Below are 17261 nucleotides of genomic sequence, written 5' to 3' on the forward strand. Positions count from 1 at the left end.
ATGTTAGCCATTTGTATGTCTTCTTCTTTGGAAAAATGTCTATTCATGTCTTCTGCTCATTTCTTAATTGGATTATTTGGTTTTTGGGTGGTGAGTTTAGTAAGTTCTTTATAGATTTTGAATACTAACCCTTTATCAGATACATCATTTACAAATACTTTGTCCCATTCCATAGACTGCCTTTTAGTTTTGCTGATTGTTTCCTTTGCTGTGCAGAAGCTTTTTATCTTGATGAAGTCCCAATAGTTCATTTGTGCTTTTGTTTTCCTTGCCTCTGGAGACATGTCTAGCAAGAAGTTTATATGGCCGAGGTCAAAGAGATTGCTGCCTTTGTTCTCTTCTAGGATTTTGATGGTTTCCTGTTTCACATTTAGGTCTTTCATCCATTTTGAGTTTATTTTTGTCCGTGCTGTAAGAATGTGGTCCAGTTTCATTCTTTCACATGTGGCTGTTCAGTTTTCCCAACACCTTTTGTTGAAGAGACTGTCTTTTTTTTCCATTAGATACTCTTTCCTGCTTTGTTGAAGATTAGTTGATTATATAGTTGTGGGTCCATTTCTGGGTTCTGTATTCTGTTCATTGATCTTTGTGTCTGATTTTGTGCCAGTAACATACTGTCTTGATGATCGCAGTTTTGTAATATAGCTTAAAGTCTGGAATTGTGATGCCTTCAGAATTGTTTTTCTTTTTCAGGATTGCTTTGGCCGCTTGGGATCTTTTGTGGTTCCATACAAATTTTAGGATTGTTTGTTCTAGCTCTGAAAAATGTTCTTTGTATTTTGATAGGGATTGCATTAAATGTGTAGATTGCTTGGGGTAGTATAGAAATTTTAACAATATTTGTTTTTCTAATCCATGAGCCTGGGAAGTTTTTCCATTTTTTTTGGTGTCCTCTTCAATTTCTTTCATAAGTGTTCTATAGTTTTCAGAGTATGGATCTTTTACCATTTTGGTTAGGTGTATTCCTAGGTATCTTATGGATTTTGGTGCTGATGTAAATGGGATTGATTCCTTGATTTCTCTTTCTGCTTCATTATTGGTGGATAGAAATGCAACAGGTTTCTATGCATTGTTTTTATATCCTACAACTTTGCTGAATTTGTGTATCTGTTCTAGCAATTTTTTGGTGGAGTCTTTTGGGTTTTCTACTTAGAGTATTATGCTGTCTGCGAATAGTGAAATTTTGAGTTCTACCTTGCTAATTTGGATGCCGTTTATTTCTTTTTGTTGTCTGATTGCTGAGGATAGGCCTTCCATCACTATGGTAAATAACAATGGTAAACTTGGGCATCCCTGTCTTGTTCCTGACATTAGAAGAAAAGCTCTCTGTTTTTTCCCATTGAGTATGATATTAGCTGTGGGTCTTTCATACATGGCCTTTATGATGTTGAGGTATGTGCCCTCTGAACCTACTTTGTTGAGGGTTTTTATCAAGAATGGATTATATATTTTGTCAGATGCTTTTTCTGCATCTATTGAGAGGATCATATGGTTCTTTTATTAATGTGATGTATCACGTTGATTGATTTGTGAATATTGAATCACCCCTGCAGCCCAGGAATAAATCCCACTTGATTGTGGTGAATAAACCTTTTGATGTACTGTTAGATTAAATTTGCTAGTATCTTGTTGAGAATTTTTGCATCCGTGTTTGTCAGGAATATTGGCCTATAATTCTTTTTAGTGGGGTCTTTGTCTGATTTTGGAATCAAGGTAATGCTGTTCTCATAGAATAAGTTTGGAAGTTTTCCTTCCATTTCTACTTTTTGGAACAGTTTGAGAAGAATAAGTATTAACTCTTCTTTTTTTCTTAAGATTTATTTTAGAGAGAGGGAGTGTGTGCTCCCTGCTGAGAGTGAAGCTCGATCTCATGGGGCTCGATCTCATGACCCCAAGGGCATGATCTGAATTGAAACCAAGAACCAACTGAGTAACCCAGTTATCCCATTGTTAACTCTTATTTAAATGTCTGGTAAAATTCCCCTGGGGAGCCATCTGGTCGTGGACTTTTGTTTGTTGGTAGATTTTTTTATTACTGATTCAGTTTCTTTGCTGGTTATGGGTTTGTTCAAATTTTCTATTTCTTCCTGTTTCAGTTTTGGTAATTTGTATGTTTCTAGGATTTTGTCCATTTCTTCCAGATTGCCCAATTTGTTAGGCATATAATTTTTCATAATATTCTCTTAATAATTGTATTTCTATGGTGTTGGTTATGATTTCTCCTCTTTCATTTGTTTGGGTTCTTTTTTTGATAAGTCTGGCTCTGAAAAAATGAGCTTTATCATTTTCATCATTAGAGGTTTATCAAGTTTATTATTTCTTTTGAAGAACTGCCTCTTAGTTTCATTGATCTTTTCTATTGTTTTTTGTTTGTTTGTTTCTATATTGTTTATTCCTGTTCTAATCTTCATTATTTCCCTTCTTATGCTGGCTTTAGGCTCTTTATTTTCTAGCTCCTTTACGTGTAATGTTAGGTTGTGTATTTGAGACTTTTCTTGGTTCTTGTGGTAGACTATATTGATATATACTTCCCTCTTAGGTCTGCCTTTGCTATATCCGAAAAGTTCTGAACAGTCTTGTTTTCATTTTCATTTGCTTTCGTGTATTTTTAAATTTCTTCTTTAATTTCCTGGTTAATCCATTCATTCTTTAGTAGGATGTTGTTTAACCTCCATGTATCTGTGGTTTTTCCAAATAGTTTCTTGTGGTTGACTTCACATTTTATAGCATTGTGATCAGAAAAGGTGCATCTCAATCTTTTATTTTCTTGTTAAGGCCTGAATTATGACTCTGTATGTGATCTATATGGAGAATGTTCCATGTGCACTGGAAAATAATGTGTATTCTGCTACTTTAGGTTGAAACATTCTGAATATGTCTGTTAAGTCCATCTGGTCCAGTGTGTCATTCAAAGCCATTGTTTCCTTGTTGATTTTCTGCTTAGATGATCTATTCATTGCTGAAGTGGGTTGTTAAAGCCCTCTACTGTTACTGTATTATTATCAGTGAGTTTCTTTATGTTTATTATTAATTATATATTTGGGTACTCCCAAGTTGGGGACATAAATAGTTATAGGTGTTAGATCTTCTTGTTGGATAGACCCCTTTATTATGATATAGTGGTTTCTTCATTTCTTGTTACAGTCTTTGGTTTAAAAATCTAGTTTGTCTGATATAATTATGACTACTCTGACTTTCTTTTGATGTCTGTTAGTGTGTAGATAGTTCTCCATCCCATCACTTTCAATCTGGAGGTGTCTTTAGCTCTGAAATGAATCTTTTGTTAGCATGCAGGTGGATCTTATTTTTTTAATCCATTCTGATACGCTGTGTCTTTTGATGGGAGCATTTATTACATTACATTCAGAGTGATTATTGATAGATATGCATTTAGTGCCATTGTATTACCTATAAAGTCATTCCTGGAGATTTTCTCTGTTCCTATCTGGCCTTTGTTGCTTTTGGTTTTTCTTTCCCTCTCAAAGAGTCCTCTTTAATATTTCTTGCAGGGCTGGTTTAGTGTTCACAAGCTCCTTTAGTTTTTATTTATCTGGGAAACTCTGTCTCTCCTTTTGATTCTGAATGACAGCCATGCTGGATAAAATATTCTTTGCTGCTGATTTTTACCATTCAGCACACTGAATATATCATGCCACTTTCTTCTGGCCTGCCAGAAGTGGTCTGCTGTTAACCTGATTTGTCGTCCCTTGTAGATTAGGGATTTCTTTTCCCCTGCTGCTTTCTGGATTCTTTCCTTACCAATTAATATTCAAATTTTACCAGGATATATCTTGGTGTTGGTAGGCTTTTGTTGATTTTGATTGGAGTTCTCTGTGCCTCCTTGATTTAGATGTCTGTTTCTTTCCCCAGATTAGGATAATTTTCAGCTATAATTTGCTCAAATAAACCTTCTGCACCTTTTCCCTCTCTTATTCTTCTGGCACTCCTATGATATGTATATTATTATGCTTTATGGAGCCACTGAGTTCCCTAAGTTCACGTTTGTGATCCAGTATTTTTCTTTACCTCTTCTTTTCAGGTTCATTATTTTCCATAATTCTATCTTCTATATCACTTATTCATTCTTCTACTTCTTCCATGCTTGTGTTCATTACATCCAGTCTATTGCATTTTGGTTATAGCATTTTTTTATTTCAGCCTGACTAGTTTTTAGGTCTTTTATCTTTGTGGTAAGAGTCTGTCTGGTTTTTTCTGTGCTTTTCTCAAGCCCAGCTAATATCCTTATGATTGTTGTTTTAAATTATGGTTCAGGCATATTACTTATATCTATTTTGATTAGCTCCCTGCCCATGACCTCTTCTTGTTCTTTCTTTAAGGATGAATTCCTCCATCCTGGCGTTTTGTCCAGTCTCTGTCTTCTGTGTGTTAGGAAAGCTGTTCCTGGTCCTGCTTCCACTAGAGCTGAAGCTTTGCATCATTCTATGATCAGTAGACCTGGTGCATGCAGGGGGTTTTTGCTGGTCTTCTGGGGGAGGGGCTTGTTGCTGCTCTGGCTCTCAATCACACTTGCCCTATTAAAAAGGCACTCTCGCAGAGCACACAGGGGCCGGGGGTGGTATAAGATTCTCAAGCCTCAACGCTGTACACTGTGCCCCTCGCTGAAGTCCTTCCATGCTGATGGGAGGAGGAAAAATGGTGTCAGCCTGCTCTCATTTCTGGACAGGGGAATTCATGGCCACTGTTGTTCAGGAAGACCTCACAGAAGAGCAAACAGTCTCCCCTCCGGTGTCCCTGGCTTCCGTGAGATTCTTGCATTCACCCTGTCTGTGTCCAAGTGATCTGTCTGCTGGTGGCCTAGTGCCCCTGTGTTTTATCTCAGGATTGTGGCTGGGTTTTCAAAATGTCAAATTTTAGGGAACTGGCACTGAATCTCTTGGGGAGAGTCTCACCAAGGTGTGGCTAGTACTGGTTTGTTCCAGAAAAGCAGTCACACAACAGTGTAGGGGTTTGGAGTTTATGGTAAAGTGTAACAAAAAGCCCACATCCAGATTAGCTGTCCTCAGCAGGCATCTCTGCTCATATGCTAATGAACGGGGCAGCTCAGTGGCATCCACAGCTCTTCTGTGCCCTGAGAGACAGTGATGCTTCTCCCAAATGCATTTCAAAAAATAGAACTCTCTCCCAGCCTGACTCAGGGGATCCTCAGAGCATGCCATCAGCTCTGGGTCCTCTGCCATGCTTCTCTACAGGAGCACTGCTGTGCCCCCCAGGTTCATCCTGGCGATCGTATGGACTTCTAAAACTTCAGACCTTCAGCTTCGTTGTTTATAAAAACTTGAGATAATCAGCCCCTCTTATTTTCCCACTCAGTGTTTTTGGGGAAGTGTTTTTGTGCAATCCCCTGTGTGCTGCTTTCTCTCTGCCTCTCTTCCTCTTTCTCTCTCTCCCTCCCTCCCCCCCCCCCCCTTTTTCTCTCTCTCATCTCTCCATGATCGGGGCTCCCTCCTCTCTGCAGCACCCATGATTCTTTCCTTCCCCAAATCACATCACAACATCTCCTACCTTCCACAATGTAGCCTCTTTTCTCCCTTTAGTTGTGCAGTCTGTTCTCTCAGTCCTCAGATCGATTTCCTGGGTGTTCAGAATGACTTGATAATTATCTAGCTGTGTTCTAGGGATGAGGCAAGCATAAGGTCTTCCTACTACTCCATGATTTTAACTCTTTTGCCATTTTTGACTCTTAAAGTCATCTGCCAAACATTTTTTCTTTCTATGGATTCTGTTGAATAGATAAAACATGCAATTGCACCAAAATTCAAAAACTATAAAAGATATTCAGCGAGACGTATATTCCTCTCCAGTCACTCATATCTCCTCCCCACCCCCAAAGCTAACAATTCTTACCAGTTGTTTTGTCCTTGAGAGGGAGTCTATGTAAAAACATGTATGTATTTAGAGGCGCCTGGGTGGCTCAGTCAGTTAAGCGTCTGACTCTTGATTTTATCTCAGGTCATGATCTCAGAATTGTGGGATTGAGCCACACATCAGGCTCCAAGCTTAAGATTCTTTCTTTCTCCCTCTCCCTCTGCCCCTCCCCTCGCTTGTGTGCACACGCTCTCTCTCTCTCAAAATAAATAAATAAAATCTTTTTTTAAAAACCCCCAAAGAAAAAAACTCCAAATATTTATTTGTGTATATTCAAATGCTTTTCTATTTTTGTTCAAATGCTACTGCTGTATACAATGCTTTCTGCCTCTCCTTTTTCACTTCACATGCTTTGGAGATAATTCTTTATCGAAACAGAAATAACTGCTTTTTCTAATATCTGCATAATATACCACTATAAAATCTACTCCAAACATTTGAACGTCGTGCTATGAATGGACACTTAAAATTTTTTATTTGCTCTTATGACCACTCTGTAATAAGTGTTCTTGTAAGTATAACTTTATGCTCATGTTTGAGTATAACTCCAAGATAAATCAGTAAATGTGTGATTACAAGGTTAGTTTCTTCTTGGAGCTCCTGTTTCCTCAAATGCCACCTTTCAGAGAAATTGTCCCTAACCACTCAATCTGCCATAGCCACCTGGTGTTGCCTTCACATTATCTTTTTTATATACTTTATTATCATAGAATTTTTAAACATATAAACAGAAAGAGCGATAATATAATGAAAGTGCCAGGTACCTTACTTATTTTTATCAATTATCAGTATTTTCTGATCTTGTTTTATCTTTCTCCCACTCCCATACACATTTTTTTCTTAAGTACTTTAAAGCAAATTTCAGATATACCATTTTACCAATGAAAAATTCAGTATGTATCTCTAACATATAAGACCTGTTCATAAAAAAAAATTACTGCTTTGTCATTGTTATATCTAACAAAATTAATACCATTTTCCTGATCTTCTGTAGTAGGTATCCCATATTTTCTTGTGTGACTCAAAAATGCACTTTACAGTTTTTGCTTGAATCATAGAACAAATGTGAAGACATTTGCTTAGTATTTTGCTTTTTATTTATAAGGTACCTTACCCATTTTTCATGGTTTTTTTTCCTGAAAGAAATAATATATAACAATATGTGGGATTTTCCAAATTCTGGATTTGGTTGACTATTTCCTCCTTGTGGTCATCTTTTAACATGTGTCTCTGATTTTTGTATTTCCTGTAAGCTGATAGTGTAATGTGTAGTAATTGTTGGTTAGTTTCAGGTTCAGTTTTCTTGGCAAGAATATTTCATAGATTGTGCAGTGTATGTCCACTTGTTTCTCTTTTAACAATGTTGAGAGACAGGTGGAAATCATGCATGTTTAGAGAGAGATCAATGTGTTTTAATGTTCTCAGCTTTATCTGATAATTATAAAGTTAGCCATTGACATTTCACCTACTGAACATTTCCTAGATTGGTAGAATTATTCTCTCATTCCTTATGTAATTAATTGCTGATAAAAAGTGGTGGCAATTTGCAGTTTTTATGGATTTGCTAATGTCCCTATCTAATTTTTGAATTTGTTGTTGAGAACTTACTATTCCTCGATTTAGATAATTTTAAGAAAAACTGGATTCGAAATTGCCTGTGGTCTTTAAATATTCCAGTGAGAAAGACCTTTGAAGTCTGTTACTAATCAAAATTATTACAAATGTATTTGAAATAACTGTGATTTTTCTCATGAAATTTGTATTTCCATATGTAGGTATTACTTTGAGACACCAAGAAAGTTTCTAAACTTTTAGGATATATTTTATAAAATATAAAATATATTTTTTTGTGTTCCTGTTTGTACAGGTTATTAAGTGTGGTATGCTGTGATTTAAACACTCTTCTCCTGCTAGAAGCTCAGTACCAAGTATCTGAAATATTACTAAATGCTCAAGAAGAAAATATCTTAGAAACCTCTGAAAGCCACAGGTAAAAACAAAAAACAAAAATAAAAACAAAAATGTTAAGACAATATTATTAATAATAGTCTTCTTAACAGATGCTCTGTTAAGACAGTAATTTTGTGTATATAGTTTCATGCTTTTTCCCCTATCTGAATTCAATAGATTTAAATAACAGAGTAAAAGACAATTAGAACATAAATGTCACTATTAGAAAGATTGTGATAGATGTTTATGGGGAGGACTTGAACAGTATTGCTTTCTGAGTTTTTGTTTAATTTAGCTTCTTTTTTTTTTTTTTTTTTTTTTTTAAGACCTGATTTTATTGATGGTTCCATGAAGTTGTATCACCTTTAAATGCAGGCTGCATGTGTAAGATGATTCATTAAACAAAATGTTTGATTTTGTGTACCTTGTAGAGTTACTCTTTACTCCATTCTCTTAGTTTTGTTAGTTCAAATTCATAAGTTCTGATTATTGGAAAACGAGGTTATGGTAATATCTTGATGATCTTTTTCTAGAAATTGTCATTACCTCAGTTTGACTGACATTTATTGAATACACATTCAATAGCTGGAATCTGCTCAAAAGCAACATTTAGATTTTGAATTTAAGGTGCTGGGTTTGGAACCTAAGGGAACCTTTACTAGAAATGTGAAAAAGTCATTGTGGAGCTAATGTAGGTCTTAATTCCATTTCTTAAAATACAGTAACATATAACAGGAAAACATTTTATAATATATATCTCATTATATCAATTATATCTCCATCAGTTCTTTGCTTTCTGACAAAGAAAGCTATAAGATAAAGTGAATTTAGTCCTTTTTAAATGATAAATAATTTTCCAGAATTTTCTATAGAAAATTTTCTTTTTTCTTTATATTCCCCTGATTTGATTTTGGAATTAAATCATATTCAATTAAGATAACAAAATTGATATGTTTATTTTTCAGAGATTTCATAATTGATGGCTTATCAGTAGAGAGAAATCATGTTCTTGTTAGAATAAATTTTATTGGTGGGCCCATGGAACGAATTTTGCCTCCAAGGGTACTAGAAAAGGTGAGTGGGGTAAAGAGGAATCTTTGTTAACAGAAAAGCTGGAGGATAGAAGTAAACACTGATTTAAAGTGTTTACTCGTATCCTACATTTTAAAATGAAAATAGCATTCTTTTCAACAGAGGGGTCATGAATGCTAATTTGTGTTGCAAAGTAGACTATTGTTTCATTAAAAAGTTGTCATTTTTCTGTGTCTGTGATGTTTACTTTCAATGTCTTTGTCTTTCATGATACCTAATTTTTATTACATGAATATATTTTTTGTATTTAATTAGCAATATTGAATACTTCTTCCATCAATATTCATAGACATTGGCTTTCTCTGGAAGGGATTTTTTTTAAAGATTTTATTTATTTTTTTATTTATTTGAGAGAGAGAACACAACAGGGTTGGGGGGACGAGGGAGAGGGAGAAGCAGACTGCCCGCTGAGCAGGGAGCCCAATGTGGGACTTGATCCCAGAGCCCTGGGATCATGACCTGAGCTGAAGGCAGCTGCTGAACCCACTAAGCCACCCAGGTACCCCGGAATTTTTTTTTTTTAAAGTACATTTTTGCTCTGTCAGTCTCGGAAAAGATGAGATAGAAATGATTGATAATACAAGATAAACATTTAGGTTTTTTTAATTTGTCTCCTATTTCAATATAGGAAATACGTATTTCTTTTGAAGACTTTAATTTCCCTTTCATGAAAAAAAATAGTAAGGCTATCATTATCAGTCCTAGTTTCTAGAACAAGTTACCATATATTTGTCTTCAGGACTTGTATAATGTCATTTCCATTATGTTTCATTTTAGTTATCCTTTGGAGTATTGAATTGTACTTGTCAAATAGCTTTTGGTTAGTTAGGCTACAACCTAGTGTCTATGAAACAAAAGCCTTTTTAAATTAGTTTTTCAGAAAGCCTTAAAATTCAGTATTTTATATTACTTCCTAAAGTCATTTGTCTTCTTTTTTAGGGTGATGATCCATATCCTTGGCCAATGTTTTCATCATATCCTTTACCAAACTGCTATCTGTCAGAAGTTACAAGAAATGCTGATCTAAAACAAGGTAAGATATTTACTATCAACTGCCACATTATTTTAGTGCTTTTGTGGTTATAATTTGAAAAAAAAGATAAAGTATTATTATGGGTGATTAATACTATTTTTCTTCAGCTTGTGCATGTGGATTCATTTATGCCTATTCCTTTATAAGTTTCTTACTAAATTATTTGTATGATACTGAATAATTCTTATCAGAAGCTTTTTTGGTTTAAAAAAATGAATTATGATTTTTGATGAATTCTATATACATAGGACTTTATTCAGCAGAGTAATATTTTTTAGTATCTGCATGCCATATGTAAGTTCTGTGTCCTCAAGAATTGAAATATAAATATAATATAAATTATATAATATGATAAAAGTTCAGGTGTCTGCCTTAGAGGAGTTCATGAACTTTTGGAGAATACCTATAAGTAATTAGATAATTATATGGTAGTACAGTGTGATAGGAACTAAATAGTCAAATATGTAGCCTGCTAGGATAGCGTATATGCAGGACACCCATCCAAAGAAAATCAATGTTTAAAGAAAGGCATGAAATATGTGCTTTTTGGGTAATCTAAGAGCATTTTTGACAGAGGAAAACAGCAGAGAGGCTTGAAAGAAGCAAATTATAGTCAGAGAACTGTGAGCAAATGCTCTTGATTCTGCCTATCTGAAATCTCTTTCTCTCACGCACTACAGCCCTCATCTCTCACCTGTATTATTGCAGTAATCTGCCAAGTAGTCAGTGTGTTCTCAACACAGCAACCAGAGTAATGCTGTTGAAATATGGATTACATCACATTACTCCTTAACTGAAACCCTCCAGTGGCTTCCCATAGCTAACAAGGCCCAATACATTTGTGGCTTCATTCCTGTCAGTGCTCTTTTTTACTTTAGTACCATTTCAGATCTCTTTAATTCCACATTTTCCCACCATATTGGACAACATCTTTTATTGTCTTTCTGTTTGTCCCTAGAACACAAGTGTTTGACTAAGACAGTATTCTCAATTTAATAGCAGTACCTAATATTTCCTCCTAATAATAGTGGTCCTGGTTTTTTGTTAAGTAGGAGAGAATGATCTAGGTACCAGTGGAAAATCCAGAATGTACATCACAGAGATATCTCTGAACCCAATGAGAAAAATGGAGCCAAATGAATTTCTAACAGCTATAAAGCTAAATTGAAAGTATATTTCTGGTTAAATACAGTTCAATAAATTAAACATTGTACAATTTTAAATATACTGTGTTTCAGCTTATAATACTTTAAAACATAGCTATTTTGAAGGCAGGAGTTCTTGTACTTTCATTTTGCTTTTTTTGATTTGAAAGTAATGATTCATTGATTCTGATAGGTGTTATTTTAGTTGTCATTTACACTGCAGAATTTTGGGATATCATTTCATTGTTGTGGCGGAAAAAAATCAACTTCGGTTGTGTGCACATGGTGACATCCTCTCGTTTGTCTCCCAGCTTCTACATTTATCCTCCTTGCTACAGTTAGCGTCTCCTCATCTGTTAAATTGCCTCTTGTTAGCTCATTGGCATTAGTGTTAGCTATTAGATAATTTATCTTCATCTGTAAATAAGAATCTTGAGACATCATCTGGTTCAGTTATTTTTCTTTGTGCACCATTTTAGGGTCACCATACTAAAATGTAAAAGTCCTTTAAAAGCTAGTGATTAATATTATCTATTTGTATATGTATATATATATACATTATGTGTATACATATATAAGCATGTACAGGTATATGTGTACACATGTGCACTGTGTATCACATATATGCGATCTATAAATAATCTTACACACATTAAAAAATTCTCTTCCATGTGGTAGAAATAACTTGGAATATTACCTTTCTGTTAGCCTAGAGTTTAGATAAATTGGAAGAAGATTGTGAGTATAGTAACTACCTGTGCAGCAGATAAAAAGGAAAGGGGAGTGGGAGAAAGGAGAGTTGTACTGCGGTTAAAAGCTGTTAAAGTGAACTACTGGAGATTGACTCATAATATCTTTTTTATATGAAATAGATCATGAGATAAACAAAACAGATTGCTTTGTTTCTCTAAGCTAAACTTAGATCTCCCAGGAGTTATTGTTATATCCCTAATTGGCCCTGCTCTACTCCATTCCATTTTGGTGTGTTCGGGATGGGACTTCTTTCTCTAAAGAGGAACAGAAATCCAGTACTTTCATACCGAGAAATAAAAATGTCTTGAGGGATTGGATAGCATGCTCTGGTTATTGGAAGCATTAGAGAGACATCCAAAGGTGAGAGATTTGCTGTTCTTTCTTTTCTAGCATCCTATATTCATTTTATTTTTAAATTACTTTTGTAATATTTATTCAGGCAGAATTATAAAATAATCAGCATCTAGATTACATCTGTACTTTATATACCTTACTACTGTGGATGTCCGTCTTTATCAGGAAACCATTTGGATCTGTATTCACTCAGGTGGGGCTGGTATCTTCAAAGTAGAGAGTGAGTTTTTGTGTAATGGCTTGTATGTTTCTAGTACTCCTGACAGGGCCACCAGAGCACTAGAAGCACAGCACTGAGTCACTGGGTCACTGGCAGCATTCTTTTTTGATCTTAGAAATTCGGATGACGATAAAAAAAAAAAGACAGGACAGTTAAGATGGCAGAGGAGTAGGGGACCCCTTTTTCAGCCGGTCCCCTGAGTCGAGCTGGATAGGCACCAGACCCGCCTAAACAACCACGGAATCAGCCTGAGACACAGGAAGATACATCTGGATCTCTACAAATGAACATCTCCAGTGCTAAGTATTGAGGTACGAAGTGGGGAGCCGTGAAACCCCACACAGATATCGGAACATAAACGGAAGGGGGAGGGAGACGCAGTGTTTGGGCGCCGGGAGCGGTAGCCACCTGCACGGGGGAGCGGGCGGGCTCGCGGACTGGCACCCGAGAAACAGCAGACGGAGACCGTGAGCCGGGAGCGCGCGCCACCAGGCATCTCGCAGAACTCCAGAATCCCGGTGTGCTCACTGGATTTAGACTGAGACCGGGAGCTCGGGAGCGCGCGTGGGGCGGCTGGCGGCTTTAGAAACACAAAGGACAGATACGCGCAGGCCCTGGAAGTGAGGGCTGGGACGCCGGGTGTGGGGCGCACATCCCAGGACGCTGCAGGGTTGAGCAGCACCAACAGAAACAGAGTTAAAGTGGCCAGAACATCAGTGGAGAACGGTCTGCGATCCCTCTGTTCTGAGACAGAGGCTGAGATTAGGCCACTGCTGCTCTGACTCTCAGAAGAGGCACAGCAAACCGCCAGGGAAAGGCACCAGAGAACAAAAGCCTGGAAATACTGGCTCACAGCGTGCCCATCCCCATCCCCCCTCGCAGGGGACACAGAGACTCTACCCAAATAGGGTTGCCTGAGTAACTGCGCGGCAGGCCACTCCCCCAGAACACAGAAGGCAGGCTGAAAAATCAAGAAGCCCACAACCCGGGGCACCTGGGTGGCGCAGACATTGGGTGCCTGTCTTCGGCTTAGGGCGTGATCCCAGCGTTCTGGAAAGGAGTCCCTCATTGGGCTCCTCCACTGGGAGCCTGCTTCTTCCTCTCCCACTCCCCTGCTTGTGTTCCCTCTCTCGCTGGTTGGCTCTATGCCACATAAATAAATAAATAAAATCTTTAAAAAAGAAGCCCACATCCCTAAGATCCCTATAAAACAAGGGGCACGGCCTGGGACTCAGTCAATAATTTGGGCTCTGGAGAACCCTGCAGCCTCTCCTCATCAGAATGACTAGAAGGAGAAGCCCCCCACAGCAAAGAAAAGACAGTGAGTCTGTGGCCTCTGCCACAGAAATAATGGATATGGATGTAACCAAATTATCAGAAATGGAATTCAGAGTAACGATGGTCAAAATGATGAGTAGAATTGAAAAAGGTATTAACGAAAATGTTACTGAAAATATAGAATCCCTAAGGACAGAAATGAGAGCGAATCTGACAGAAATTAAAAATTCTATGAGCCAAATGCAGGCAAAACTAGAGGCTCTGACAGCCAGGGTCACCGAAGCAGAGGAACGTATTAGTGAATTGGAGGATGGGTTAATAGAGGAAAAAACGAAAATAGAAGCTGGTCTTAAAAAAATCCACGCCCACAAATGTAGGTTACGGGAGATTACTGACTCAATGAAATGATCCATTGTCAGAATCATAGGCATCCACGAGGGGGTGGAGAAAAACAGAGGTCTAGAAGAGATATTTGAACAAATTGTAGCTGAAAACTTCCCTAATCTAGCGAGGGAAACAAACATTTGTGTCCAAGAGGCAGAGAGGACCCCTCCCAAGCTCAACCACGACAAAACTATGCCATGTCACGTTGTAGTGCAATTCGCAAATATTAGATCCAAGGATACAGTATTGGAAGCAGCCAGGGCAAAGAAATTTCTCACATACCAAGGCAAAGGCATCAGAATTATGTCAGACCTGTCTACACAGACCTGAAATGAGAGAAAGGGTTGGGGGAGCATTTTTAAAGCTCTTTCAGAGAAAAACATGCAGCCAAGGATCCTTTATCCAGCAAGGCTGTCATTCAGAATTGATGGAGAAATAAAGACATTTCAGAATCGCCAGTCATTAACCAATTTCGTAACCACGAAACCCGCCCTACAGGAGATATTAAGGGGGGTTCTATAAAGGTAAAAAGGCCCCAAGAGTGATACAGAAAAGAAAGTCACAACCGATACAAACAAAGACTTTACTGGCAACATGGCATCATTAAAATTCTATCTCTCAGTTCTTAGTGCCAATGTTAATGATTTAAACGCTCCCATAAAAAGCCACAGAGCTGCAGATTGGATAAAAAGAAATGACCCATCCATTTGCTGTCTATAAGAGACTCATTTCGAACCCAAAGATGCACTCAGACTCAGAGTAAGGGGATGGAGTACCATCTTTCATGCAAATGGAACTCAAAAGAAAGCTGGGGTAGCAATTCTCATATCAGATAGATTAGATTTTAAACTAGAAACTATAGTTAGAGACGGAGAAGGGCACTATATTATTCTTAAAGGAAGTATTCAACAAGTGGATATGACAATTATAAATATATATATGCCCCCAACAGGGAGCAGCAAGATACACAAGCCAACTCTTAACCAGAATAAAGAGACATATAGATAAAAATACATTAATAGTAGGGGACCTCAACACTCCACTCTCAGAAATAGACAGAACACCCTGGCAAAAACTAAGCAAAGAATCAAAGGCTTTGAACGCCATACTTGACGAGTTGGACCTCGTAGATATATATAGAACACTACACCCCAGAACCAAAGAATACTCATTCTATTCTAATGCCCATGGAACATTCTCAAGAATAGACCATGTTCTGGGACACAAAACAGGTCTCAACTGATACCAAAAGATTGAAATTATCCCCTACATATTCTCAGACCACAACGCTCTAAAATTGGAACTCAACCACAAGGAAAAATTTGGAAGAAACTCAAACACTTGGAGACTAAGAACCATCCTGCTCAGGAATGACTCGATAAACTAGGAAATCAAAAATCAACTTAAACAATTTATGGAGACCAACGAGAAAGAAAACACAACGGTCCAAAACCTATGGGATACTGCAAAGGCAGTCCTAAGGGGGAAATACATAGCCATCCAAGCCTCACTCAAAAGAATAGAAAAATCTAAAATGCAGTTTTTATATTTTCACCTCAAGAAGCTGGAACAGCAACAGAGGGACAGGCCTAATCCACTCACGAGGAAGCAGTTGACCAAAATTAGAGCAGAAATCGATGAATTAGAAACCAGAAATACAGTAGAGCAGATCAACAGGACTAGAAGCTTGTTCTTTGAGAGAATCAATAAAATTGACAGACCACTGGCAAGACTTATCCAAAAGAAAAGAGAAAGGACCCAAATTATTAAAATTATGAATGGAAAAGGAGAGGTCACGACCAACAGCAATGAAATTGGAAGGATTATTAGAAACTATTATCAACAGCTATATGCCAAAAAACTAAGCAATCTGGAGGAGATGGAGGCTTTCCTGGAAACCTATAAACTACCAAGACAGAAACAGGAAGAAATTGATTTTTTAAACAGGCCAATTAATTATGAAGAGATTGAGTCAGTGATAAACAACCTTCCAAATAACAAAACTCCAGGCCCGGATGGTTTTCCTGGGGAATTCTACCAAACATTCAAAGAAGAAATAATACCTATTCTTCTAAAGCTATTTCAATAAATAGAAACAGAAGGAAAGCTACCAAACTCATTCTATGAGGCCAATATTACCTTGATCCCCAAACCAGGCAAAGGCCCCCTCAAAAAGGCGAATTACAGATCGATTTCCCTAATGAATATGGACGCCAAAATCCTCAACAAGATCCTTGCTAATAGAATCCAACAGTACATTAAAAGGATTATCCATCATGACCAAGTGGGATTCATACCTGGGATGCAAGCGTGGTTCACCATTCGCAAATCAATCAGCGTGATACATCATATCAACAAGAAAAGACTCAGGAACCATATGATCCTCTCAATTGATGCAGAAAAGCATTTGACAAAATACAGCATCCTTTCCTTATTAAAACCCTTCAGAGTATAAGAATAGAGGGTACATTTCTCAATCTCATAAAAGCCATCTATGAAAAGCCTACAGCAAATATTATTCTCAATGGGGAAAAGCTGGGAGCCTTTCCCTTAAGATCAGGAACACGACAAGGATGCCCACTCTCGCCACTATTATTCAACATAGTACTAGAAGTCCTTGCAACAGCAATCAGACAACAAAAAGGGATAAAAGGTATCCAGATCGGCAGAGAAGAAGTCAAAATGTCTCTCTTCGCAGATGACATGATACTCTATATGGAAAACCCAAAAGAATCCACTCCCAAACTATTAGAAGTTATAGAGCAAATCAGTAATGTGGCGGGATACAAAATCAATGCTCAGAAATCAGTTGCATTTCTATTCACGAATAACGAGACTGAAGAAAGAGAAATTAGGGAATCCATCGCGTTTACAATAGCACCAAAAACCATACGTTAGCTTGGAATTAACTTAACCAGAGACGTAAAGGACCTATATTCTAGAAACTACAAATCACTCTTGAAAGACATTGAGGAAGACATAAAAAGATGGAAAGATATTCCATGCTCATGAATCGGAAGAATTAACATAGTTAAAATGTCCATGCTACCCAGAGCAATCTACGCTTTCAATGCTATCCCGATCAAAATACCAAGGACATTTTTCAAAGAACTGGAACAAATAGTCCTTAAATTTGTATGGAAACAGAAAAGACCCCGAATATCCA

General features: G+C 37.3%; 1 protein-coding gene across 6 annotated transcripts in view; it reads left to right on the forward strand.

Annotated features, from left to right (window-relative positions):
• Window positions 1-17261, forward strand: part of TBC1D32 (TBC1 domain family member 32) — a 216044-nt gene that overhangs the window by 124925 nt on the left and 73858 nt on the right. For all 6 annotated transcript variants that reach the window (XM_057311112.1, XM_057311111.1, XM_044386282.3 and 3 more), the window contains 3 exons: window positions 7754-7876; window positions 8802-8910; window positions 9868-9961. In XM_057311112.1, coding sequence (XP_057167095.1) covers window positions 7754-7876; window positions 8802-8910; window positions 9868-9961 — 326 coding nt within the window. The remainder of the gene's footprint in view (window positions 1-7753; window positions 7877-8801; window positions 8911-9867; window positions 9962-17261) is intronic.

The sequence above is a fragment of the Ursus arctos genome, unplaced genomic scaffold, assembly GCF_023065955.2.
Source record: "Ursus arctos isolate Adak ecotype North America unplaced genomic scaffold, UrsArc2.0 scaffold_13, whole genome shotgun sequence".
Taxonomy (NCBI): domain Eukaryota; kingdom Metazoa; phylum Chordata; class Mammalia; order Carnivora; family Ursidae; genus Ursus; species Ursus arctos.